The 25058-nt window shown below is 41.7% G+C and overlaps 2 protein-coding genes across 6 annotated transcripts; both read left to right on the forward strand.

Annotated features, from left to right (window-relative positions):
- The first annotated feature begins 80 nt into the window (after positions 1 to 80).
- On the forward strand, positions 81 to 1299 carry LOC306862482 (uncharacterized protein). The gene is made up of 2 exons (XM_079405298.1): positions 81 to 472; positions 814 to 1299. The coding sequence occupies exons 1-2, from the start codon at positions 238 to 240 to the stop codon at positions 1146 to 1148; spliced, it is 570 nt and encodes a 189-aa protein (XP_079261424.1). The 5' UTR covers positions 81 to 237; the 3' UTR covers positions 1149 to 1299.
- Positions 1300 to 2146: 847 nt separating this feature from the next.
- Positions 2147 to 24707, forward strand: aff1 (AF4/FMR2 family, member 1). 5 transcript variants are annotated; one of them, XM_079405807.1, is made up of 19 exons: positions 2147 to 2241; positions 5100 to 5220; positions 8430 to 8912; positions 8999 to 9034; positions 9109 to 9192; positions 9291 to 9315; positions 9394 to 9433; positions 9584 to 9689; positions 10201 to 10653; positions 10809 to 10903; positions 11315 to 11438; positions 11514 to 11590; positions 11765 to 11828; positions 11906 to 12042; positions 17697 to 17768; positions 17839 to 17932; positions 18008 to 18042; positions 18116 to 18243; positions 23761 to 24707. In XM_079405807.1, exons 2-19 carry the CDS (start codon positions 5107 to 5109, stop codon positions 23883 to 23885), a joined length of 2292 nt encoding a protein of 763 aa, XP_079261933.1. In that variant the 5' UTR covers positions 2147 to 2241; positions 5100 to 5106; the 3' UTR covers positions 23886 to 24707. The 5 variants fall into 5 exon arrangements, with proteins under 5 accessions (XP_079261933.1, XP_079261929.1, XP_079261931.1 ...); XM_079405803.1 differs by lacking the exon at positions 2147 to 2241 and adding an exon at positions 3579 to 3974; XM_079405805.1 differs by lacking the exon at positions 2147 to 2241 and adding an exon at positions 3579 to 3974 and having other exon boundaries at positions 18116 to 18253; positions 23761 to 24699.
- The last annotated feature ends 351 nt before the right edge of the window (positions 24708 to 25058 follow it).

Here is a 25058-nt window from a genome sequence, read left to right on the forward strand (position 1 = left end):
TGTGTGTGTGTGTGTAGTGTGTATCTCTCTCTCTCTGTATGTAGTGTGTATCTCTCTCTCTGTGTGTGTGTGTGTGTGTGTGTGTGTGTCTGGCTGTTGCGCACTCAGTAAAAGAGTCCAGAGGCTCGACAGCTCTCTGTTCCTGCTGGCTTCAGACAGACTCCGTCTGACCTTGAACACTAAAGAGAGAAGACAAGCAAACGAACGCAGGAACGACTCGTCCTTTCCTGAAGCACCATGGCCTGTGTGGGATCTTCCTGGCTGCGCTGGGGAGCGCTGCTTTCTATCATGTTCTGTGTGTTTGCTCAGGAGAACAGCACGGAGTGTTTGGACAAGGACGAGATTATTACTGAAATGTCCAAGGACGCTGAGATGCCGTCTGACTGTGTGATGAGCTGCACGGTGCTCTCTTACAGACAGATCGCAGACAGACAGCAGAGACTCACGGTGCGCTTCAAAGACTCGCACCCCGGTAAGAGCCGCTTCCACTCTGCTGTGTTACAAGAGTTCAACTAAACCAACCAGGCTCTCTTCCAGGGTTCATAGTCTAGTAAGAATGAAAACAAACAGTGCACATCTTGTAAAGTTTATACACTATATATGCAAATGATATGTTATTTAAGTTCAGTAATCATGACCTCAATCAACAACAGTCATACATTTATGTATATATATATATATATATATATATATATATATACATACAGAGAGAGTATACTAGTTTCCCCACTAATTTGTACATTTGCATAGTTATAGCATGACTGAACACAAACATTTATTTATTCACGTTCATATCTCTGTCGACTCCTGCAGGCGAGTCGGGGGACTTCTGCTGGCTGATTCACAGGAGATGCAGCACATGGGATGAAATTTTTGTTTTTCTTTCACTCAATGAATCCGTTCCGAATGGAGAATCGATTCAAATTCAAACCAACTCTCTGACTCACCTGATCCCCATTCAGTCCCACGACTCTCCGTCTATCATCCCCAACGACTGCGGCCTTCGCTTCGAGGTCACGGCGCACCTGAGACACCTGACACACCTGAGACACCTGCCGCTCTGTGTCCGGCTGACCGGCATCATGGGAAACCGCTTACAGTGCCCACCCTTTCTGGTCATGATAAGGAACAAAACGACCAGATCCTGAATGAATCTATAAACATTGTAAGGCACAATGGTACAGATTTAGACAGATAAACTCTTAGAGTTTAATGAATGTTTCAGTAATATGTGAATTTCCAGTTTAATATGCTTTAAATTTTAAATATACATTTTATTTTAATTTGCCTTTGTAGCCTTTATGTTTTATTAAGCATTTTATATTTAGTTAACTGATAAAAGCATTAGAATGTGGTTCATGACCCCATTTTATTTACCATATATATATATATATATATATATATATATATATATATATTGTTAATAAAAATTTGGATGCTAATCTCTGTCTCTACTGTGATTTCATATTAATATGATCTTTTTATTTTCAATCTAAATCACTAAGGTAGATTTTAAATCTGTCAAACAAATAAAGAACAACAGTAAAGCACAACACTTATTGAAAATTCAGCTGTCTCTCTCTCACTCACGTATCGTTTGTTTAGTCAAATACACTCAGAAAGTACAAACAGAAGTGAGCACACCATCATCATCATCTTCATCATTCTGCACAGTAGGTTCATTCAAACAGTTTCATGCCTGATATTCAGAAGAGCGTAACACTAGTGATATTTCTTTCATGGGCCATTCTGCAGAATTGGTGCAAACTGCTGTCCCACAACCCAAAAACACATTTATAGCATTTATAATTGGGAATCGTAGATGTTTACTAAGATCCTTCTATTATCTATTGAAACCCACAATAATATTTAAAATATTAGTAAGCTTAATAAATATAAAATCTTCATTTATTTGGTACTTTCAGTTGAGAGGTGGCTGTCCCGAACCCTAACTCCTAAATTTCAACTTATGAAATTGATATTGAAATATTTGTATTTTTTTTTTTCATTGTTGTATTTAAAAGTATCTTTTTGGTTCTTTTAAAAAGTGAAATAAAAATATATATATTTATTTAATATTTTCTATGTAAATTATGAAACTTTATGTAAAAAAACATGTCCCCATTTTTCCTGTTATTACCGAAACAGTGTTTTAGTTAATTGGCTGAAACTGATTTTTAAATATTCCTGTCTTCCTCTCTCTGTCATAGCTATGAGGTGTGAGTAGATCATCATTTTGAGGTAAATGTGTGTGTAACTTTAAGGAACGTCACTACCTAACACCTTTTTTTTCTGCAATTAAGTACAATTAAGTAAGTGTTATTTTTGATACGTGTGCGACTGTTCAGAACTGCGCTAGCTAACCATGTGCTGATTAGCATCATTGAGCTGGGTTCAAAAGTGTCTAAAATTGTCACTACCGAAACAGCATATAGTTGGTTAGTGTATTTATGCTCCATCAACGAAATATTTCCACCAAAGCAGGACAAACCCCTGCGACTCCGAGCAACACAGCAGCGTTTCATTCCTGGCTGAGTGAATGATTTATAAAGCAGTATATAATTGAGCTACAGCAGCTTTAGTCTTGTTCTGATCCAGTGCTGCCTCTGGCTGAAGAGGGAAGAGTATGCTTCTCTCAGAAGAGTAAAGTATGGTAGAAAACTATTGCGAACGCAGCCTCAGTTTGATTAACAGTGTAATCCAAGCTACATGATCTCGTTCAGTTAGTCTTGACTGTGCAAACAAAAGAGTACTATTTCAACTGAATTACATCACAGTTAAAAACACTTTGTTTTATGGCAACTGAAAAGTGCAATTAAAAATGAAAATGAAATGCAGTTAAAGAAACGGTTTCATTTAGCTATTTGACCTTCATTTATTTTATTTAAAGCTGCATGTAAGCGTTTACTAACAGAGTCTGTAATGATGTCTGTGGCCCTGATCATCAGCGGAGGCCGGGCCCCTGGATGAGCCCCGGGGACACATCCCCAGATACACAACCTCCACTACAAATACAGTAAAAATACAAATAGAATAAAATACCTAACCACATAATACTATTACTGTTAGAAACTGCAACAATATAAAAATAGAAATATAATAGATTTATACATTTAAAATTGTAATTAAAACAATAATTAAACAATAAATGAAGAATAATCTCCTGGTCTCGACTGAGTCTGGTTTCTCTCAAGGGTTTTCTGTCACAGAGAGAGACTTTGGGTTCCTCTGGTTTGCTCAGTCGGGGACACTTCATTTCTAGTGATTATCATCTATTTGATTGCACAGATACTATTTAAACTAAACTGAGCTAGACAATAACATCTCTGAATTCAATAATGAAATGCCTTTAACTGAAAATTGAGTGTTTAATCTTATTATTATACATTACTGACACTCTATCCTCCAATTTGATACTGTTAAGTGCTTTGACACAATCTGTATTGTTAAAAGCGCTATATAAATAAAGCTGACTTGACTTAAGTAAGTATATCTGTATTACTATTTACTTTAAATCAGTATCTCTGCGCTAACGTGATGATGTGATTGTTGGCGTGCGCTACTGCAAGTACATGCCCATAAAAGGAGTGTTGAGCCGGAACCATGTAATACTGCGCGGGGGTGTGCTCTTCACTTCATGATATCCGGACGAATATTTATACGAATTAATGTTTAATTAAAAACTTTTAACTATTTAACTTATGAACAAAAGGAGCCTATTGTTCAATATAGAGTTTAATGGTGTGTTTGACACACTGATCTGAGGCGTCTTGCATCGGGTGACCCGCTCTCAGGAGTGGACGCGTCCGCGGAGCTCGGTTCTGCTCGCGAGCTCGCTTCAGTTAAACTGTGATTTCTGGAAATCAGCGGCGATTTAAAGATTTGAAGAAATGTGATAAATCGGCGGCTCGTGTCGTCATGAGCGACCGACAGCCGACGCCTCGAAGCGGCCCGAGTATGAGCGCAGGGGACAGGTGAGAAAACTCTGGAAAAACGATCTCAAAATGAGGAAATAAAACACAAGTAAACACTTAAAGTCTGTAAACACACCAAATCCACGCAGACACACGAGAAACCGACAAATATAACTTTTTAGAATTGTTTTAGAACTGAAGCACTAATGATTATATGAATAAAAGTGAAGTGATATCATCATGTGTAAAAACGACGTGCTCTTGAGTCACAAACACACTCAAATCATCTGATTTCATCCCTATTAATCAATTAATGATGGCTGTCAAGCTTATGATCTGTGTGTGTGTGTGTGTGTGTGTGTGTGTGTGTTGTAAGATCATTACAAGAGTGTGTGAGTGTTTCAAATAGTTTTAGGCTGGAAAAACTCATTCATTCATCGGAATCTCTCTCTCTCACACACACACACACACACACACCAGAAAACGGTCTAACATGCGTCCAGCCACTGCAGGTGTGTGTGTGTGTGAGAGATACTGCTGTGGTGACCTTTGACCTCAGTGAACACTGATAATCAGTTTAGTATCTGATGAGTGTATCTGCTGAATGTCTCATCAAAACAAACACGAGTGTATATTGTATGATTCTGGTTTATATTCAAGGTGAGGAAGAACGTGTTATTATGGGCCGAAAGGTCAAGCAGAATGTAGTTATTTATGCAACATTAATGCAACATTAAATGTTTAAACGTGAGCATTAATATAGAGACTAACCGTGTTTAACAGATTCAGGTGTGACTCATTTGAAATATATTTCTGATGTTTTTTTTCTGGTTTTGAAAACAAATTTTCTAATAATTTTCAGCATAAATGGCTAATTATTCTGTTATATGACAGACATGAATGGTCTCTGATCTGCACAAGAGTGTGTGTGTGTGTGTGAGAGAGAGAATTAATTGAGAGCAGATGTTCCTTACACACTTTTCCCTCCGGACACACACCTGAGACACACACCCTTCAGAACATACAGCCTCTTTGTGCTTCATTTCCCTTCATCATGAACACACACACAGATCAGGTGTGGCATGCGAGTGTAAATGTTGAGTTTTAATGTGGACAAGTTGATTTAAAGTTTGTATTTATGTTCAACCCCAGACTCTGTGTGTGTGTGTGTGTGTGTTCGTGCAGTGTGCAGATGGAGGATCGCAACATGTTGCGGCGGATGGAGAGAGAGAGAAGGAGTCAGGAGGTGCAGCCGGAGGAGACGCAGTATGACCGAATCGCTCCTCTCTTCAACAAGCCGTATAAGGTGTTGTATCTCATGACGTGTGTGCGTCCTGTAATGATTCTGTTTCTAGTGGAAGTGTTCACTGATGCTGCTGTGTGTTTGTCTCTTCATATGGAGCTCAGTTTCTGATCTGAAATCCTGCTGATAACCACGTGATGATGTGAAACTCAGAGTGTGTTTGAGTAAAGTGTGTGTTTGACTCCCTCTATGAGCTCAGACTCTCACCGAGTGTAAACCAGATCAGTATATAAGCTGATCCTGTGCTCTGTTTGTGTGGCGGTTTCTCTCGGAACACGAGACCGTATCAATGAGGCAGGTGTGTTTTTAATCAGTACAGCCAAAGATGAGTTGTGAGAGCAATGATGGCGTGAGCGCAGATACCTCAGACAGCAGTAATGGTGCGGTTTCGGTATATAGCTTAAAAATTTGGATTTTGGAAGTTTTTTGTTTTTTTTTAGACATTTGTTTCTCATTTATTTGGTTTCTCAGTGATTTTTACTTTATTTAAACTTTGTGTAAATGATTTATTTTATTTTACATCAAGGTTTTTGCCGTGCCTCCAAGCTGTCTTATTCGTATTGCGTTTCTTATTTGCTTCTTATTTATTTGGTTTCACAGTGTTTGAGGAAAATTTCCTCAGTCACAACAACCCTATTTTAGATTTAACAGTCAAACACAAAATTAAATGTAAACAATTATATTTTACATGCAGATTAAATAAATGTTAAGGAAACTTTTGGCTTGTCTCCTGAGGCCACAGGAGGGCGCAATGAGCAAAATAATGCACACCATTAAATTGTTTATTCAATTCAATGAAATCATGACTGTATTTGCATAACACATAACTGTAAGTGCATCACATCTAAATTAACATATATAAATCAAATATAATAATTTCTCAAATTTCATAAACAATTTTGAACAATACAGCAGCATCTATTTTTGCATAACTTAAATAATAAAAATAAAAATAGCTAAATAATTAAATAGCTCAAAAAGCTGAAGTGCCGATCACACAGATTGCATTTAAAAACATATGAGACGCAGTGAAGTGGAATAAAAACCCTCACAAATTCAAATTCAAATTTTATTTGTCACATACATATACATACATAGTACGACATGTAGTGAAATGTATTGTACGACTGTCCAACAAATTGTCCAACAAAATAAAGAAAAACCTCAAGTTTACAAAAATACAAATAGAAAAAGTACAGTAAACATATATATATAGAAATAAACTAGCAATAAAATAACAAATAGATATGAGAGTAAAAATAGATATGAAGAATAAAAATAGAATATGATTCTATATAGATTCTATAAAAAAGTAAAGTATATGTCAGTGATAAAGTGTCCGTGTGCTGTGCAGTGCAGTAAAGTGTATAAGTGAGTAAAAGGAATACTAAAGACAAATGGTATGTAAGTCCCACTCATTTATCCTTACGTGACCTTCTACAAATTAGTGCAGATTGTAATGAAAATGTGCAAAGTGGAAGTGTGGGGTGATGTGCTTAGAGTGGAGAGAGGTTAAGACTCCGAATGGCCTGCGGGAAGAAGCTCCTCCTCATTCTCTCTGTGTTCTCCTTCATGGAGCGGAAGCGTCTCCCTGAACGCAGCAGAGAAAAGAGTCCATTATTGGGATGGCTGAGGTCCTTCACTATCTTCCTGGCCCTGGTCAGGCACCGCTTGCTGTAGATGTCCTGCAGGTTAGGGAGCTCGGAGTGAATGGTACGTTCCGCTGAACGCACCACCCTCTGGAGGGCTCGTCTGTCCTGCATAGTGCAGTTCCCGAACCAGGAAGTGATGCTGCCCGTCAGGACGCTCTCGATGGTGCAGGTGTAAAAAGTCTTAAGCACCCGAGAGGGAAGTCTAAAGTCCCTTAAGCGTCTCAGATGGTACAGACGCTGCCTGGCCTTCTTCACCAGGGTGCTGGTATGACAGGACCAAGTCAAGTCCTGCGTGATGTGAACACCCAGGTATCTGAAGCTGTCCACTCTCTCCACTGGAGTCCCGCTGATCGTGATCGGCTGGTATGACCGCTCCTGCTTCGTACTGAAGTCCACTATCAGCTCCTTAGTTTTGCTGATGTTCAGGTGTAGACTATTCACCTGGCACCAACTCTCCAGGTTCTTAATCTCCTGTATGTAGGCCGTCTCGTCGTTGTCTGAGATCAGGCCCAACACAACAGTGTCATCAGCAAACTTGATGATGGTGGTGGAGTTGGAAGTGGCCACACAGTCATAAGTGTACAGTGAGTACAGCAGGGGGCTCAGAACACAACCTTGAGGGGCTCCGGTGCTTAGGGTGATGGAGGATGAGGTGTGTTTACCCATCCGTACGGCTTGCTGTCTGTCCTTCAGGAAGCTGGAGATCCATTGGCACAAGTATGTGCTGAGACCAAGGACCTCCAACTTGGAGGTGAGTGTGGAGGGAATTATGGTGTTAAACGCTGAACTGTAGTCCACAAACAGCATTTTTACATAATTCCCTTTTCTGCAGTCCAGGTGACTTGTTGTGGTGTGGAGGAGGTGTGAGATGGCATCCTCCGTGGAGCGGTTATGCCTGTACGCAAACTGTAGTGGATCCAGTGTGTCTGGTAGTGATGCAATGATGAAGTCTCTGACCAGTCTCTCAAAGCACTTCATCACCACTGATGTGAGGGCTACAGGGCGATAGTCGTTTAGGCAGGTGGGCTGCGGTTTCTTGGGGACAGGAACAATGGTGGACTGCTTAAAGCATCACGACATGTCTTCTAAAAGTTGAACCTCTTAATTTCACATGGCTTTCATCTCTTGTGTGAGATGCGAGTGCAGCAGTCATAGCTGTCCGTCTCGAATATGCGCAGAACATGCGCTCTGTGTGAATGGCTTGGTTTCGGGTTTATCCGAACCAAGATCTTCTCCGCATTGAGCTCTTATTTTTCTGTAATATTTTGAATGAAAAACGCAGCAGCGGCGTGTCTTGTGGGTTCAACTGGAGAGGCTAAGGAGAACATTAAAACACAACGACACCTACATCATCATCGCCGCTGATGGCGCTCTCAGACGCACTCCTAACATTCGCATGCACCGTTTCTGCATTTGAATGCAAATTGTTATTCTAAATTCGACTAATTGCTTTTTTATTCACAATCCCCTCAACGCAGACAGGCACAGCTCTCATTTCAACATGTGTTCATGTGTTCTTATGTCACAGCTTACTGGCTGTCTGCTTGTCACTCTCTGCAGAGAATCAAAGATGACGAGCTGTCGAGTCGCATCCAGAGGATGCTGGGTAATTATGAGGATGGACCTGAGGACTCTGCGCTTCCTTACGACTGTTCCACGCAGTTCCCTCGGGCGCAGTCGGGACACACGGATCGCTCCAGTGCCGTCTCCGGCCCTGCTTCAGGAGAGAGCTGGGACAGTTTGCCGGCCCTGGCCCCCCCGGTGGAGCCGCTGTCCCCTCTGCGGTCCAGTGATTCGGACACCAGCCCGTCTCCAGAGCGCCGCAGGCAGGACACGCCTCCGCTGACCCTCGCGCTGCCGCTGAACTCGCACAGTAAACTGGCCAACAGCAAGAAACCCACCGCGTACGTGAGGCCGATGGACGGTCCGGATCAGGTGACCAGCGACTCTCCTGAACTGAAGGCCTCACTGGAGTCTTATGAGCAGCTACAGGACCTGAAGGAGAGCAGCAAACCAAACCTTACCCCTCTGCTGGCTGCTGATGTGAGTGTTACAGCGAGAGCCAGACTAAGCCCGTATTTTATCATCCAAGTGTTAATCAAGGCCACGTCTCTCTCTCTCGTCTGCAGATTGTGTCTGGAGCGCGTGTGGAGGAAATTCTGCAGGTCAGTTGAGTCTGGGACAGTCTCGTTTGATTGGAAAGCTGCAGGATTTCAATGTCTCTCTCTCTCTCGCACAGGAAATGACCTCATGGCCTCCACTGCTGACCACCATTTGCTCTCCAACCACAGCCGAGCCACCCAGGTTCCTCTCCACTAATGAGGTTAGATCATCGTTTTGATGGTTCTCACTGAAACACTAGCTTTCAATTCTTCAGCTCATTCTTTTTTTGAACTTTAATTCTTGTAACTGTTTTGACAGGAGACGCATGGATTACCTGCCCTCGGTAAGTGTGTGTGTGTGTGGGTGTGTGTTGTTTAAGTCTGTTAATGTGGTTTTAATTTGTTGTGGTGTTCTTCACTAGAAGCTCATGAATCATCAGACAAAGTTCAGCTGGAATCTCAGTGAGTATCAGATCAGATCTTTGTCTCGAGCTCACATGAAGGTGCTACAAAAATGTCTAGATGAAGATTTCTCCCCTCTCTCTTCCACTACTGTTTTATCTTTACTCACTGTGTGTGTGTGTGTGTGTGTGTGTGTGTGTCTGTGTGTAGAGGCGCTTCCAGCAGCTCCAGTGACTCTGACAGCAGTTCAGACACTGACAGTGAAAAGCGCAGCAGCCCAGATAAACCAGCAGCTCCTGAGACAATACACACACAGGTACACACACACACACACACACACACACACACACACATATATACACACACACACACACACACAGACAGACAGGTGTACACACACAGACAGAAAGGTGTACACACACACACACACACACACACACACACACACAGACAGACAGGTGTACACACACACAGTTACACACACACACACACACACACACAGACAGACAGACAGGTGTACACACACACACACACACACAGACAGACAGACAGACAGGTGTACACACACACACACACACACACACACACACACACAGTTACACACACACACACACACACACACACACACACACAGACAGACAGGTGTACACACACACACACACACACACACACACACACAGGAACACACACATTAGTGTGAATGTAAATGCGAAACAGGAGTTTCTTTCATACAACTTATATTGTCATGTCATGATGAGTAAGAATAGCATCGTCATCCTCACTTTCTCACCATCCTAACAGACGTGTGTGTGTGTACCTGTGTTTAGCCACAGAAAGAGAGTGACTGGCAGCTAGGACGGTGGTTAGAAAGGAGGGGAAACCAGCACAAACAGAAACCTAGGAGCCCATGCGATGCCATCAGGCCGAACTCCCATGATTCCTCTGAAAGGACTGAGGCTCCAGGGTCACAGACTTGCCAAAGTGACCCAGCTGACGGCAGCAAAGGGTCCAATCTCAGACAGACTGTGGGGAGCACGAGCATGTGTGAGGATCCGCTGTTAGAAAGCACATCCACACACAGACCCAAACACAAGAGAAAGAAAACAGCACATCACACAGAGCAGAAGAGAACGACAGCAGACAACAACAGCATCAGCAAACAAACACATCCGCAGCTGCTGGTGAAGATCCAGCTGAACCTGCTCTCCAGGATCCCACGGGAGCCCAAAGCAGCTCGGCCTCAACCAGAGAACAGCAGAGCGTCGAGATGCAAGAAAGCGGTGAGCAACTAACACCCCGACCTCTAACCCTGACTCACTGCTGCTGCAGAGTCATGACGAGCTGGCTTCAACCAGTCTAGAAATGCTCTCCGAATCAGATGTTCACTCATTTTATTGTTTGTGACATACTTTGGGGTGTGTGTGTGTGTTTGCAGATGGAGAGGGATGAAAAGTCTTCAAAGAAGAAACAGAAACTGGACAAAGATAGAAAACGGTCTTCTTCCTCTCAGCAGAGCCTCCACCAATCAGAGTGAGTCATAGAAACACACAGCCAATCAGAGCCTAATGGGTTTTACATACATGCTTTCAACATCTCTGAAATTAATTTAAACCAGGATCACTCAAAACTTTTTTCCATATTAATATAAATGTATTATAAAAGTGATGGTGATGGGGTTATATGATGCTCTTGGATGATCCACAACTAAAAACGAACACAGTCTAGACTGTTTTAGTGTTTCAAACTGTGCAAATGTTTGGTTTGTAAAGTGTGTTTGTGCATCTTTCCCTACAAAATATCCAGTGCCATTTATTGGGACCTAATGCAGTGACGTTTATTAATGTGACGTAAGTACCGGTACTCTTCCGATGCAGAATGGAAAGTACCTGAGAGTCTCTGTCTGATAGATGCCGATCTGAACGCTCTTCATGTTTCCATCAGAGCCGTCGGGAACAGCGACAAGAAGAAGAAGAAGAGTGTGAACCTCAGCTCAGGTCTTCTTCAGGACAGAGACTCAGCCGCGGCTCCTGACGGCCAGCAGAAGAAAGCTGAGACTCATGGGAAGGTACTGCAGATATCCTCTCTTCTGATTTCTCCTGGGGTTACTGGTCTGATGTAATGAACTGTTTTTATTGCACAGAAAACCGGCAAGAGCCACAAGGAGCTCCTGGAGAAACCTCCTGCGGCCGAGCCACGAGTGCTGCTGCCCGATCCCAGGTGCAAGCCGCTGCTTTATTTCACAGAAATCACACTAACGTCTGTGAAGCCTCTTTAACATAGAGCGATGTGATACGAGTGATGAATGTCAGCTTAAACGCAAACAAGTGTCTTGTAGGCTTCGTCACTCGCCACGCATGTTTCTGTGATTGACCTCTGACCTCTGGTTCCCAGGAAGCTCTCTGTGGAAGATCATTTGAAGGAAGCCAAAAAGCTGAAGCACAAAGCAGATGCTACGGTGTTTATCAAGCCTTCGTTTGAGTCTGCTGCACGGTGAGTTCACGCTCGATCTGACCGTGTTTCTGTGTTCCTCAGCCGGATAAGATGGCTAAAGCGCTGCGCTACCTGGAGGCGGCGCTGTCGTTCGCGGAGAGTGCCGAGGCCATGCAGACGGAGCCGCAGACGCCCAAATCCGCCTACACCATGTTCTCAGAGACGGTGGACCTGATCAGGTGAGAAACCGCTGCTGTTGCTCAGAGAGACGGCATAACAATATCAGGATCTCACAATACAATATTATTGCAATATGAAGTCCACGATATGATATTTATTGAGATATAAAAAGAGAAAAAGACAAATGAAGAATTGGGGGAAAAAAACTAAAATTGTGTACGTTTTTAAAGTTAAATTATTCTATCTAATGCACTTTGAGAGTTAAACATTATGAGCTCCAACCCATGATCTTAACTAAGAAAACTTAAGTCAGAAAAAAGTCAGTGAATTGACTTCTAGCTGAACTTTAAAGTGAAACTCAACCCTCTTTTTATTTGTGATGCACTGTCTCGGTCTAAATTACACTCACACTGCTGTTTTAGGAAGACAAACAAATTAGAATAGAATAATAAAAACAACAATGACAGTAATAGCCATATATTGTAAAGCAAGTGCACTGTAAAATAAATGAATATTTCATAGGTGTTTTTGCTTTACACTACAGAAGGGAAATTACAATACAACTTTCCAAATTTCTAGATTTTAAAGAGATATTTTGAATTTGTGCTGCATTTAAACCGCGAGCTGTCAGTAATTCATATAATGCACTTTAAGATTTTATTTAGAAGGAAACCCCAGCTTACAAAAACACGTCTCTCTACAAATCGAGTGAAACTCTGTCAAGTCAAGTCAGCTTTATTTATATAGCACTTTTAACAATACAGATTGTGTCAAAGCACTGAACAGTATCAGATTAGAGGATAGAGTGTCAGTAATGTATAATAATAAGATTAAACACTCAATTTTCAGTTAAAGGCATTTCATTATTGAGTTCAGAGATGTCATTGTCATACAATAATAGTATTATGTAGTTAGGTATTTTATTATATTTTTAGTTCTTTTTGTTTTTAGTTTTACTGTATTTGTAGTGGAGGTCTTCACTGGGGATATGTCCCGGGGCTCATCCAGGTGTCCGGCCTCCGCTGATGATCAGGGCCACAGACATCATCTCCCAGCGCCGATCCACCGTCTGATCCGGACACGGACTGAGAAACAGAATAAGAAAGAAACAGACAACTATTAGCGTAGATGCCATTCTTCTTACGATGTAACGAGTACATCATGTGTTATGGGGAGTGTTCCCGGTTCCGGTTGATCTAATTAATGCAGCCTAACAATCCTTTAACAAATTTGAACAATAGAAGTGTATTAGTGTGTTGTGTGTAAGCCAGGTTAAAGAAATGTCTTTAATCTAGATTTAAACTGACAGAGTGTGTCTGCTTCCCGAACAGTGTTAGGTAGATTGTTCCAGAGTTTGGGAGCTAAATAGGAAAAGGATCTGCCGCCTGCAGTTGATTTTGATATTCTAGGTATTATCAAACGGCCAGAGTTTTAAGAACACAGCGGACGTGGAGGAGCTCAAATACTGAGGAGCTAAGCAATTCAGGGCTTTATATGTAATTAACCCTACAATGTTTAATAGGGAGCCAGTGCAGTGTTGACAGAACCGGGCTAATATGGTCATACTTCCTGGTTCTAGTAAGGACTCTAACTGCTGCATTTTGGACCAGCTGTAGTTTGTTTATGAAGCGTGCAGAACAACCACCCAATAAAGCATTACAATAATCTAACCTTGAGGTCATAAACGCATGAATTAGCATTTCTGCATTTGACGTCGAGAGAATTTAGATACGTTTTTGAGATGGAAAAACGCAGTTGTACAGATGCTAGAAACATGGCTTTCAAATGAAAGATTGCTATCAAACAGCACACCTAGGTTCCTAACTGATGAAGAAGAATCAGCAGAGTAGCCATCAAGTGTTAGATTGTGTTCTAGGTTATTACATGTGGGGTTTTTAGGTCCGATAATTAACACCTGGTTTTTCAGAATTTAGCAGTAATAAGTTACTCGTTGTCATGAGTCCGGGTCCGGCACTTCTCCCTGTCGCCACAGGAGGCCGCCATCTCCCGTCCTCCCGGACTCGTTTCCCATAACCAAATACACCTGCCACATCACTCACACCTGCCACATCATTATTACACTCACGACACCCGCAGCTGTTCCCCATTGCCACAGACTATTTAGTCTCCCCTCTCCCACCACTCTGCCTGGTTGCGTTATTTGTTAATTGTTATTTGTGAATGTGTTGTAGTGCTAGTTTGTACTTTGTTGCCGTTTGTATCCCAGTCCTTTTCTGTTTTGGCTTTTTTGTGCCGTGTTGGCCTTTTTGTTTATTGTTAAAAGCACCTTACCTGCATCTGGACCCTGACTACGTCTTTCCACGGCGCTCCTCTTAGCGTTCCGTGACACTCGTAATCCAGTTTTTTACATCGACTATGCATTCCATAGCTGTAATCATCTGCAGCTGAAATAAAGCAGAACTGGTGTCTGTTGTTCCCAAACGAGCGCTAAACTCACAGACAGGGCTGTACACACCATTGAGGTCCCCGAGGTCCGGACCTCCTGTATTTTTCCAATAACAGAAGTTGTAAAATAATTACCTTATATTAATTCTGCTTTGGTGCTGCAAGGATAAAAAGCCAAGATGACAGATCTTCTCATCTGAGATACCTCGGCGATAATATCGTAATTGTTGTTTTAACGATGTGCGATTTTGACATTGAGTAATTTGCAAAAATCATTCCAAACCCCTCTACAGAGTGCACGCGTACATTACATGAAGTCTAGACTAGTGCGTGTGCGCATTTAGAGGGCATTCTTTTACTGCATGATTCAGTCTAATAAAATACATTTAAAATGATTACAAGATCAAGACATGGGGGTAGAAAATGTATATATTTATACGGTATACTACTTCGTATAGTTAATCAATTTCCTTTTTTTTTTTTTTTTTTTTTTTTTTTTTTTTTTTTTTTTTGGCCTGTCAGTAACACAGATAACACATGACAGTACGTATGTGTAGTTATGCTATCATCATTCACAGCCTTTTTTTTTTTTTTTTTTTATATTATTTTTTTTTTATTAATTAATTAATTAAATTTTATATACCCTTTTATTTAACCATACTATGACCGACAAGACCAGGGGACAGAGAAAACAAGAGAGAGAAAAAAAATAAAAAATAAAAAAAATAATAATAATAATAATAAAAAAATAATAATTATAATTATAATGATAATAATAAAAATAATAATAAAAAAAAAAAAAAAAAAAAAAAAAGGAATTAGAAAAAAAAAAAAAAAAAAAAAAATTGTGGATAAAGTCAACAGAGAAGGGGGAGAGAGAGAGAGGAAAAAAAAAGAGAATGGGGGATAGAGAGAGCGAGGAAAAAAAAAAACAGACAATTTGCTTCGATACCTGCTGACAAAAAGAGAAAACAACAGAAGACACAACAGAAGACACAACATCAGAGAAACTGCAGCAACAACCAACATCTGTATGAATCACAATAAATTCTAAATGTTAAATGTTATTGAGCAACACGCATAACTAATATTACAAAATAAGTTTTGAAGCAACAGCAGATCAGAACAATGTGTGTCTGTGAGCACCCGTTTTTACACCAATGTGAATGCTTGAGTGTACACCTGTGTGTGTGAGCGCGCTTGTGTTCATAAGGTTCCTCCATGTAAATGTTTAATAGTGTGTGTGTGGGGAACAACAGCCCCATCCCGCAAGGCATGAAGCAGGCATGGAAGAGACCCAGGCCCCAAACATCCGGAGGCCCCCCAGGGCACGGGACCCCCAGGGGAACCACCGCAGGGACAACTGCGGCCCCCACCCAGAAAAGGGCAGAGGAGAGCCCGAAGGTGGGACATCCGACAGCCACAGTGTAGACACCCCAGGGTGCCGTGGCGGCAAGCCCGCAGGCTCCGCCGGCAGCCGACCACACCAGGGCAGACCGAGCCCTGGGCCCGGAGATCCAAGGGCCCCCCACCCCCCAACCGGGGCCCAGCAAGGCCAGTAGTTCCAGGCCCCGCCAAGCAACCGCCGAGAGTGGGCCAGCGCTCACCCGAGCATCCTGCCCCGGCGCGAGAAACCACCAATGCACCGGCGGCATCCTCCACCGGCAGGGCATGGTGGTGGGGTGGGGGTCGACTGAGATGATGAGTGAGGTGGAGTCTAAGGCCCGACCTGACACATAGACGTAGACGAACAAGCACACATATACACAAGCATACGTTCCCACCCTCATGCACGCAACGAATATTCTCACCCTCGCCCCACATGTAGACACACAAAAATGGACATGGTACCCACACTCACACTCCCTAATCAATTTCACACGAAGAGTGTCGTTTTTCTCCCCAAAAAATTACCATGGTTACAAATGTGATATAGATTTTTTTTTTTTTTTTTACAACAGCTTAATAAACAATAAGTTAATTAAGAGACTTAAGTTTTATACACCATATTGCCTGTTTTTGCTCTATTTCGACAACAAAAATAATTCCAAACACAGTCACAGCTCTGTTTTGTGTCTCTGAGCAACATGACCGTTTCGTTCCTGAATAAATCAACCGTTTAAATGATTCGGTTCAATCGCAATGACTCACTTAATAGTGATTTGTTGCCACCTACTGCCGGTTTTAATTTCACATTTCCACTTTTTTTCCCCGATTTTTATTTTTATTATTTATTAATTTTTTTCAGATATCAGCATTCAACATTTTATGTTTAATATATCAAAACATTATTTATGCATTTGTGATTGCAGGTTAAATGCATTCATGTCTTACATTTAAACCGTGTGTATATGCATCTAAATGCAGCTTCTGTGTTGATTTCACTTGCTTTGTAACAGCCCAAATGTCTTATTATTCTAATTCACTGATTAAATGTAAGAATTTGACTCAAACGATAATGGAGACTTTTAGAAAAAATGGCTTTGTAAAGGTAAAAATGCCCATAAAATGTAAAAAACAGTTTAAAGTTACTGTAAAAGATAATTTCTATCAATTTGTATAATAATAATAAAAAAACAAAAAAAAACCTGATAAAAAACAAACAAATAATAGGCCTATTCATGTTTAATCATTTTAGACACAATTTTACTGAAGGCTATCAGGATAATTATAACTGCATTTATTAAATTCATAAACTTAAACAAACTATATCTTTATTTCCATTTTGTAGCGTGGATCATTCACTGTAACATTTAATCTAATTCTCATGCTTAGATTAGGATCTTGAAAAATAATTTATGCTACTACTGCCCACTGACTTGGATCTAATTTATGAGCCTTAAAACGTCTTAAAATGCACACATTTAGGTCAGGAAAATCAAACTTTTCTCGGGAGCATGCCCCTGAACCCCCCTACCAATCTCCATTATGGGACCTCAGTAGAACATGTAATAAATGAGTTGACTGCATTCATTCAGTGTGAACGGAGCCGTTCTGAGACGCAGAAAACACCGGGTCACCAGCTGATCATCTGAATGAAGTGAAACGCACAGCAAAAACAGACTTGATGAAGAGATTATATTGAGCTTTCGGTTTGAGTGCGTTTGACAGATACTGTGCCAAAGCACAATGGCCTAAAACAAATATATATTTAAAAAAAAAACTTCACTTTTTGCCCGGAAGACCTATCGTTTCACATCGTCATGTGACTATAATATTGAGACTGTTTTGCTATCGTGCTATTGTGATATCATTGCGTTCCTAGCAGCGATGCTTTGACTGGCTGCTGATGCTGTGGTCTGTCCAGGTTCATTCTCAAGCTGAAGAGCTACACGGATCCGGCGCCCGCCGCTCATGAGAGGGACTTCTGCGTCCTGTGGTGAGAACCGACAGCAGACACGCAGACGTGAGTCTGGACACCAGTGACGTGTGTTTGTGTTTGTCCTCAGCATGCGGTGCCAGTCTCTGCTGCAGATGGCCATGTTCCGCTCCAGACGAGAGCCAGCGCTCAGACACTCGCGGACGCTCGCCGATCATTTCAGAGTGCGTGATCCTTCGAGTCCTGCAGTTCATTCAGACGTCTGACATCTGCCTCACGCTCTTTGTGTTTGTTTGCAGAGCTCGTCGGGGTCTGCGTCTCCCTCCGTGTCTAAGTGAGCGTCCTCGTCGCACTCATGGGCTCGCATCGATGCGCTCTTCTCCTCACCGCTGTGTTTGTCTCCGCAGGAGCGGCTCGCTGCTCGTTCCTCAGCCGGTCCAGCAGGTGGCGGCGACGTACATCAGCATCACCGCGCTCCTCCTGAGCGCTCACGATGTCTGGGAGCAGGCGGACCAGATCGCTCTCCAAGGCAGCGGTGAGACGGGGTCAGAGGTCACAGCTGAATCTGTAATAAAAAACAACTTTGTCACAAACTTATAGTTCATAATACAGTAGGTTAGGGTTAATAGTGCCATTAGTCGGTTACAATACTGCATTATAAGAGTTTTATTTTTAACTCATTCTTTCATTCTTTTCCCCTTTTTTCAAGTTTATTTTAATTTTCAAGACGAGTATTAAAATGAAAAAAAATTAAACTCTCTGTCTTTGTGGAGCTGGTTAGAGTACACAAACCATATGAAATGGGAAACAGACTTTAGCACAGCTACAATAGGAAATGGAAGACAAAACGAATGCTGCATTAATAGTGTTTATTTTTTTACATGTTGAATGAGATATATTAATCATGGATTAATTGTGTTTGGGTCTGTGTGTGGATTAAGACAGTATTTTTCCCAGACGATCTCTTATATTGATTTAAAGGGGTCATCGGATGCCCATTTTACACAAGTTGATATGATTATTTAGGGTCTTAATGAAAGGTCTATAACTTACTTTGGTTAAAATTTCTCAATGGTAGTGTAAAAAACACATTTTTAAACCTGTCAAAATCAGCTCAGCACGCTAGTCCATGTTTCTTTAAATCCCAGTGAGCTGTGCTGACCCCACCCCTCTCTTCTGCGGAGTGACGAGCAGACCATAGATATGTGTAGATCCCTATTCGCTCCAGATACGTTGACGTGTCAGCCATCTGGCATGCACCATAATAATCAATGAATATTCAAAGATATACAAGCGTATAACTTGCTGTTATAGACGCACACAGTCAATGCGCTCAAAGATTCGCTGACCGTTCCAAAAATGGTGGATGGCTTGCGTATCGTGGCCCATACACCCCCTGACAAAAGTCTTGTCGCCTATCCAAGTTGTAGGAACAACAAATAATAACTTGACTTCTAGTTGATCATTTGGAATCAGAAGTGGCTTATATGAAAGGCAAAGGCCTCTAGATTACGCTTATTTTACCAAAATAAAATCTTATCATGCCTTGATGTTTAATTATTTAATTAGGACAGAAAGGTCAGACTTTGCTTAGACAAAAGTCTTGTCACTTAACAGAAATAATGTACAGAACATAAAGTCATGGTGCAGTGGAAAAAGAATCAATATTGTGTATGACTCCCATGACTTGGAGGACTGCATCCATACTAGAGCCCTGCGCGGGACTGTTTTCTTAAACCCGCTCCCGCTGAATTTCTGACCAGGACCTGCGAGTTCCACTCCCGCCCGCGCCCGCAATGTTTGTGTCCGATCCCGCCCGCTCCCGCGGACTTTCTCTCAGAGCTTGTAAAAATTTTTTTTTTTAAATAAATATTTAAACAAATGTGATCACTGGGCCTTACATTGCTTACTCCATATTACTGTGAAGGAAAAGTATATTGCTGACTGACTGCGGTCTCAGACTTGTGCGTCTTTCTTCCAAGATCCGCCCACAAACACTGAATGCCCTCTCTGATGGCGCACTAGATGCGGGAATGCTCAAAATAAAACGCGCTAATTTTGAGAGGACAGGAAAGCGCTCCTTGTTGAACTTCCACCACCGAAGCACTTTCTCTGGATCTGGTTTGTCCGCGGGTTGGCTGCCAAGATATTCTGCTATTTCAGCGTCGATGGGCTTTGGTGCTGAAATATAGGATACACCGTCTTCCCAGTCTGTGAATCGGTCAGAGTAGCTTTGCTTTTTGGCTGGTGGTGGCTCATCCTGCGCTGTGGTCAGGACCTGGTCAAACTTCATCTTTTGGATAATTTCTTTTGCACCTTTGAATTAGTGTAAAAAAAATTTTTTATAAATAAAATAGCCTTTAATTCGTAGGCTATTAAAATGAGTTTGTTTGTAGTTTACTCTTATTCAATTACTTTTTGAAGATTTGTATTCGTTGTCATTTATTTCTTCATTCTTGACTTTATTAAACTTATTCTTATGCGAATAATCTATTTGTGTAAAAGGTCTGTAATTTCGCTTTAGAATATGTCTACAAACAAATTAAATAACACAGGCTAATATTTAAAACAATATAGCCTATATATTACCTATTCTTTCATATTACACACCTCTGATCACGTCATCTCTTGCATCTGGGCACAACATCCGTAGCAATCGCATTTTGGGATCGCTGAATGATCCACATGATCTATAGAATCGCAATTCTATAGATCATGTGGAGGGGATTTGCTGATGTGTCACTAGTGCCCATCAGTTCTTCCAGACGTGAGACACACACACTGGCAACTTCAGAGAGCAGAGGCTCGCGGGATGCTGCTTGGCAGTGTTCAAGGAGTCTGACAGATCATGGCAGCGCAAGTGATGCGTTTGGAGAGGAGTTTTCGGACTCGAGGTCGTTAGTAGCCTCTTTAAATAACTTGAGAAACGCAACGACTGTTTATTTACCTGTGCAATTTTGTCATAATGGTTATTGGCCATCAACAATGTGGAGATCTCCTCATACTGTTGCATTATTGAATCCAGCATATCGTGATTTGAATTCCACCTGGTCTCGATGGATTGTTTGAGGGATGTCTTCAAGCCTTTCTGCAGTCCTGAATGTTTGAAATACTTTACCAGTTTTTTTGCACTGGTCAACAGTTCAGACAGCTCGGGTGTCTTGGCCAACACGTCTGGGGCAAATGCGCTGGACAGGATGATGTTCAGGATATGTGCATTGCAGTTCAGCCTGGTGTACCCACGCAGAGCAGCAACTATGTTGGCTCCGCGATCAGTCACAAACACAACACGGCCAATAAGCAGTGACGTGTCTATTCCAAATGCACAGAGTTTCTGGAACAGCAAGTTTTTTTATGTTCTCTCCTGTTTTTGACATGCCGTTTTCGAATGGAGCCGCAAACAATGCTCTTGAAACAAGAACAAAATCATTGTTTGTGTAATGAATGGTGCTGGATATGAATGAAGTCTTATGTTAATCCTCAGTCCATATATCCGTTGTAATGGCACACCCATACATCTCGATGGGCTTTATCTCCATTGCCACAGACGACTGCAGGGCCTGTGCTTTTCCATCAACATGTCGAGACGCAGTGGTTGGATGTGGCAGAGCATCTCTCACTTCAAATGTACCATATTTACCTGCTGCATTAACAAAGTGCTGAACAATGTCAACAAAGCCTTTCCCGGCAACAAAGTCAAACGGTCTGATATCTTTACAGCAAAGTGCAACACATTTTTCTGTAGTTTCTTGCTTAACGTGAGCAGGAAGTGCTGTATTGGGGAATGAGAGCTTGCTTTGACCAGAGAGAACTGTGCAGGTATGTCGCCTCAGGGCAGAGGTGCCAGATTTATGTCCGTTATAAACGAACACTTTTGCACATTTATCGCAACTAACGAAGTTTAATTCTTTCCCATTTTTTTTCCGTGACAATTGAAAATTGTTTCCAGATGTCTGACTTGCCTTGCTTTCATGTAAACAGCCGCTTTAATTTTCTTCTCAACTTCATGTGTTGACTCAATTTTTAATGCACGCCAAATCCCACCGATTCCCGCGGGTCTCCCGCAAAATTTTCTGACCGCCCACTCCTGCCCGCAGCAAAGGTCAAACCGCCCACTCCCGCGAGATTTGCGTCGGGTCCTGCGGGAGCCCAAACCCAATGCAGCCCTCTAATCCATACGTCTCGGCAATGAGTCAAATAACTTATTAATAAAGTCATCTGGAATGGCAAAGAAAGCATTCTTGCAGGACTCCCAGAGTTCATCAAGATTCTTTAGTTTCATCTTCAATGCCTCCTCCTTCATCTTACCCCAGACAGAGCACTTTGACCTTCTTGGAGGCTGAAGTATGAGAAGGAGCGCCATCCTGCTGAAGAATTTGCCCTCTCCTGTGGTTTGGAATGTAATGGGCAGCAAGAATGTCTTGATATCTCAGGCTGTTGATGTTGCCATCCACTCTGCAGATCTCTCGCACGCCCCCATACTGAATGTAACCCCAAACCATGATTTTTCCTCCACCGAACTTGACTGTTTTCTGTCCATGCAGGTTCCAATAGGTCTTCTGCAGTATTTGCGACGATTGGGATGCAGTTCAATAGATGATTCATCGGAAAAATCAACCTTCTGACACTTTTCCACAGTCCATCCTTCCTGCAAGCTGTGGGCCTTGACAAATGCAACACGATTTTTTAGTCTTCTGTTTAATGCTGGTTTCTGAGCACTAATTTGGCCATTGAGACCACTGCGTGAGAGAATTCGACAAACTGTTCTTGTAGATACAGGGGTTTCTGGTGACCAGTTATGTAGCTCTGCTACAGTTGAAAAAGGGCTGGCCCAGGACTGTCGAACCAACAAACAGTCCTCTCGAACAGTTGTCTTACGGGGTCTGCCTGACCTGGGCCTGTCATGAACTTCACCAGTTTCTTCAAATCTTTTTCTTATCCTCTCCACTTGACGTTTAGATGCATTAAAGATGTCTGCCACCTCAGCAGGAGACTTGGTCTTCAGGCTGTTGATGATCAGCACTGTGGTCTGTGGTAGAATCTTTGGCATGCTGTCAGAGGCCAGGATGCATTTCAAATGAAGGTATTTGTCACAGGTGACGCTCTAATCTGTGATTGGTTGAATCCTTTAAAGATGTGACAAGACTTTTGTCTAAGCAAAGTCTGACCTTTCTGTCCTAATTAAATAATTAATCATCAAGGCATGATAAGATTTTATTTTGGTAAAATAAGCGTAATCTAGAGGCCTTTGCCTTTCATATAAGCCACTTCTGATTCCAAATGATCAACTAGAAGTCAAGTTATTATTTATTGTTCCTACAACTTGGATAGGCGACAAGACTTTTGTCGGGGTGTAGAAACAGTCGATAATGAGGCATCTAGGTATATATATCTATGGAGCATACTAAACTTCAACCGCGAAACTGGCTAACTAGCACATTATTAGGAAAGGCGATTTGCAAAGATTCATAAAAACCCTTATACTCAGTTCTTCTGGAGGTGAAGCTGAATCACGAATGATTCACGCGAACATAGACGCATTTACGTAGATCAGGATTGGAGCATTCACTTCAAAGTGAAAGTAAAGTTAATCCTCTGCGTCTTCACCAGCTCAGATGTCGGGAGTAAATGACTGCTATATTTATTATTACATCCCTCAACTAAACACCTCAATCGCTTAATCTGAGGCATCTTGTCTTCCCCTGCACCGAAGGCGGACCGCTCTCAGCTCACTCAGGGCGGGTCTAAGGTAAGATGGTCTTGTCAATCAACTATCGTGGGAGGGGCCTGTACAGAACTACATCATTCTGACAGGAATCTCAGAACAGCCTGATTTGAGAAAGGGGATTTTAAAAAAAACCACTGGGTGGATTTTTATCATTATAGGATGGCTGTGTGTACACACTTCCAACACACATTTATGTTCAAACAACTTGTAAAGTGAATTTTGCATCCGATGACCCCTTTAAGAAGCGAGAGTTGAGCCAGACGCACGTGTGAGGATAGTTCTGGAGTGTTTAATGCGCGCACTGGTTTTGTGGTGGTTTTGCAGGTTTGCTGCGAGAGCTGGATTCAGTCATCGGTCCTCTAAGTCTGATGTCCTCCGTGAGCGCATTAGTGCGATACGCTCGACACGGCCTGCACTGGATCAGACTTGACACGCAGAAGCCACGCTGACCGCCCGAAAGACCAGGATGTGGCAGCTTTCATTTATTTGCACAATGATCAAATCAAACAATCTCTCTCTAACAGCTAATGAAGCGCTTCAGCCGCGAGTCATTCTGACTCTTAAACATGATGATGGTCTTCCTCTGCACTGAACGAACCCACAGGACACTGCGTCCACCTTCAAGCCAAAGTCCAGCAGCATCTTGTGTGTGTGTGTGATGATGTGTGTGTGTGACAGACTGCATCAGTTCAGATGCTTTGTGTGACTGCCTCACACTCTCTCTCACACACACACACACACACACACAGAATCAGCGCAGCAAGTGCCTTCAGATCTGATCTCAACTCAAGCAAACTCTAAATCGAGTGAGTGTGATTATAGTGCAAATATTTGTCATTTCTAGCTTTTATATGGTCATGTGACCTTTGACCCCTTAGTATTTGCTTTCTTTCCTAATCTTGGGTCCAGAGCAGCAGACTACACTCAAATGATGATTTATTTTCTGCAAACTTTGGAAGATTAAAATTCTGTCAAAATGGAATATCAGAATGAATTTATTTGTATTTATTTTATATCCTATAATGTGGGAGTTTGGGTTGGTTTTCTTCAACTTTATCAAACTGATTTGAATCAGCAAGTCTGATTTGATTGTTGACTGACAAATCTTCTCTGAAAGTTGCGTTGTGTGTCACGTTGTGTTTGGAAACACAAAAAGCTGGTTTTTGTGCCTTATTCCTTGTTTTGTGTGACATTATTACTGAGAACTGAAGATCTGTTTTCTCAGGATCCATTTGGATATGAATTGAATAAAATCTTTATTATCCTTTATTATTCTCTCTCATTTGTTTTTGGCGATGTATAACATACAGCTTATTCACACATGAAAATATAAACACCGAACAAAAAAACGTATTTCAACAATTATATAGTAGTCAACATTTGAAGTGGATCAAAACCTTTCATCAAAGTTGTCCTAAAAGCTAAAACCAAAATGTGTTCTTGTCTTAGGACAACTTTGAACTTTTTTGATCCGCTTCAAATGTTGACTACTGTATAATAAACCAAATAACAGTGGGATAAAGAATCTCTTAAAAATATTTTTGAAAACCTGGATGATTATAAAAAGACACGACGGTCACTTTCACCCACAGCAATAAATAATGCCTTTGTTTTATTTATTG

This window comes from Barbus barbus (genome assembly GCF_936440315.1).
Source record: "Barbus barbus genome assembly, chromosome: 43".
Classification (NCBI taxonomy): domain Eukaryota; kingdom Metazoa; phylum Chordata; class Actinopteri; order Cypriniformes; family Cyprinidae; genus Barbus; species Barbus barbus.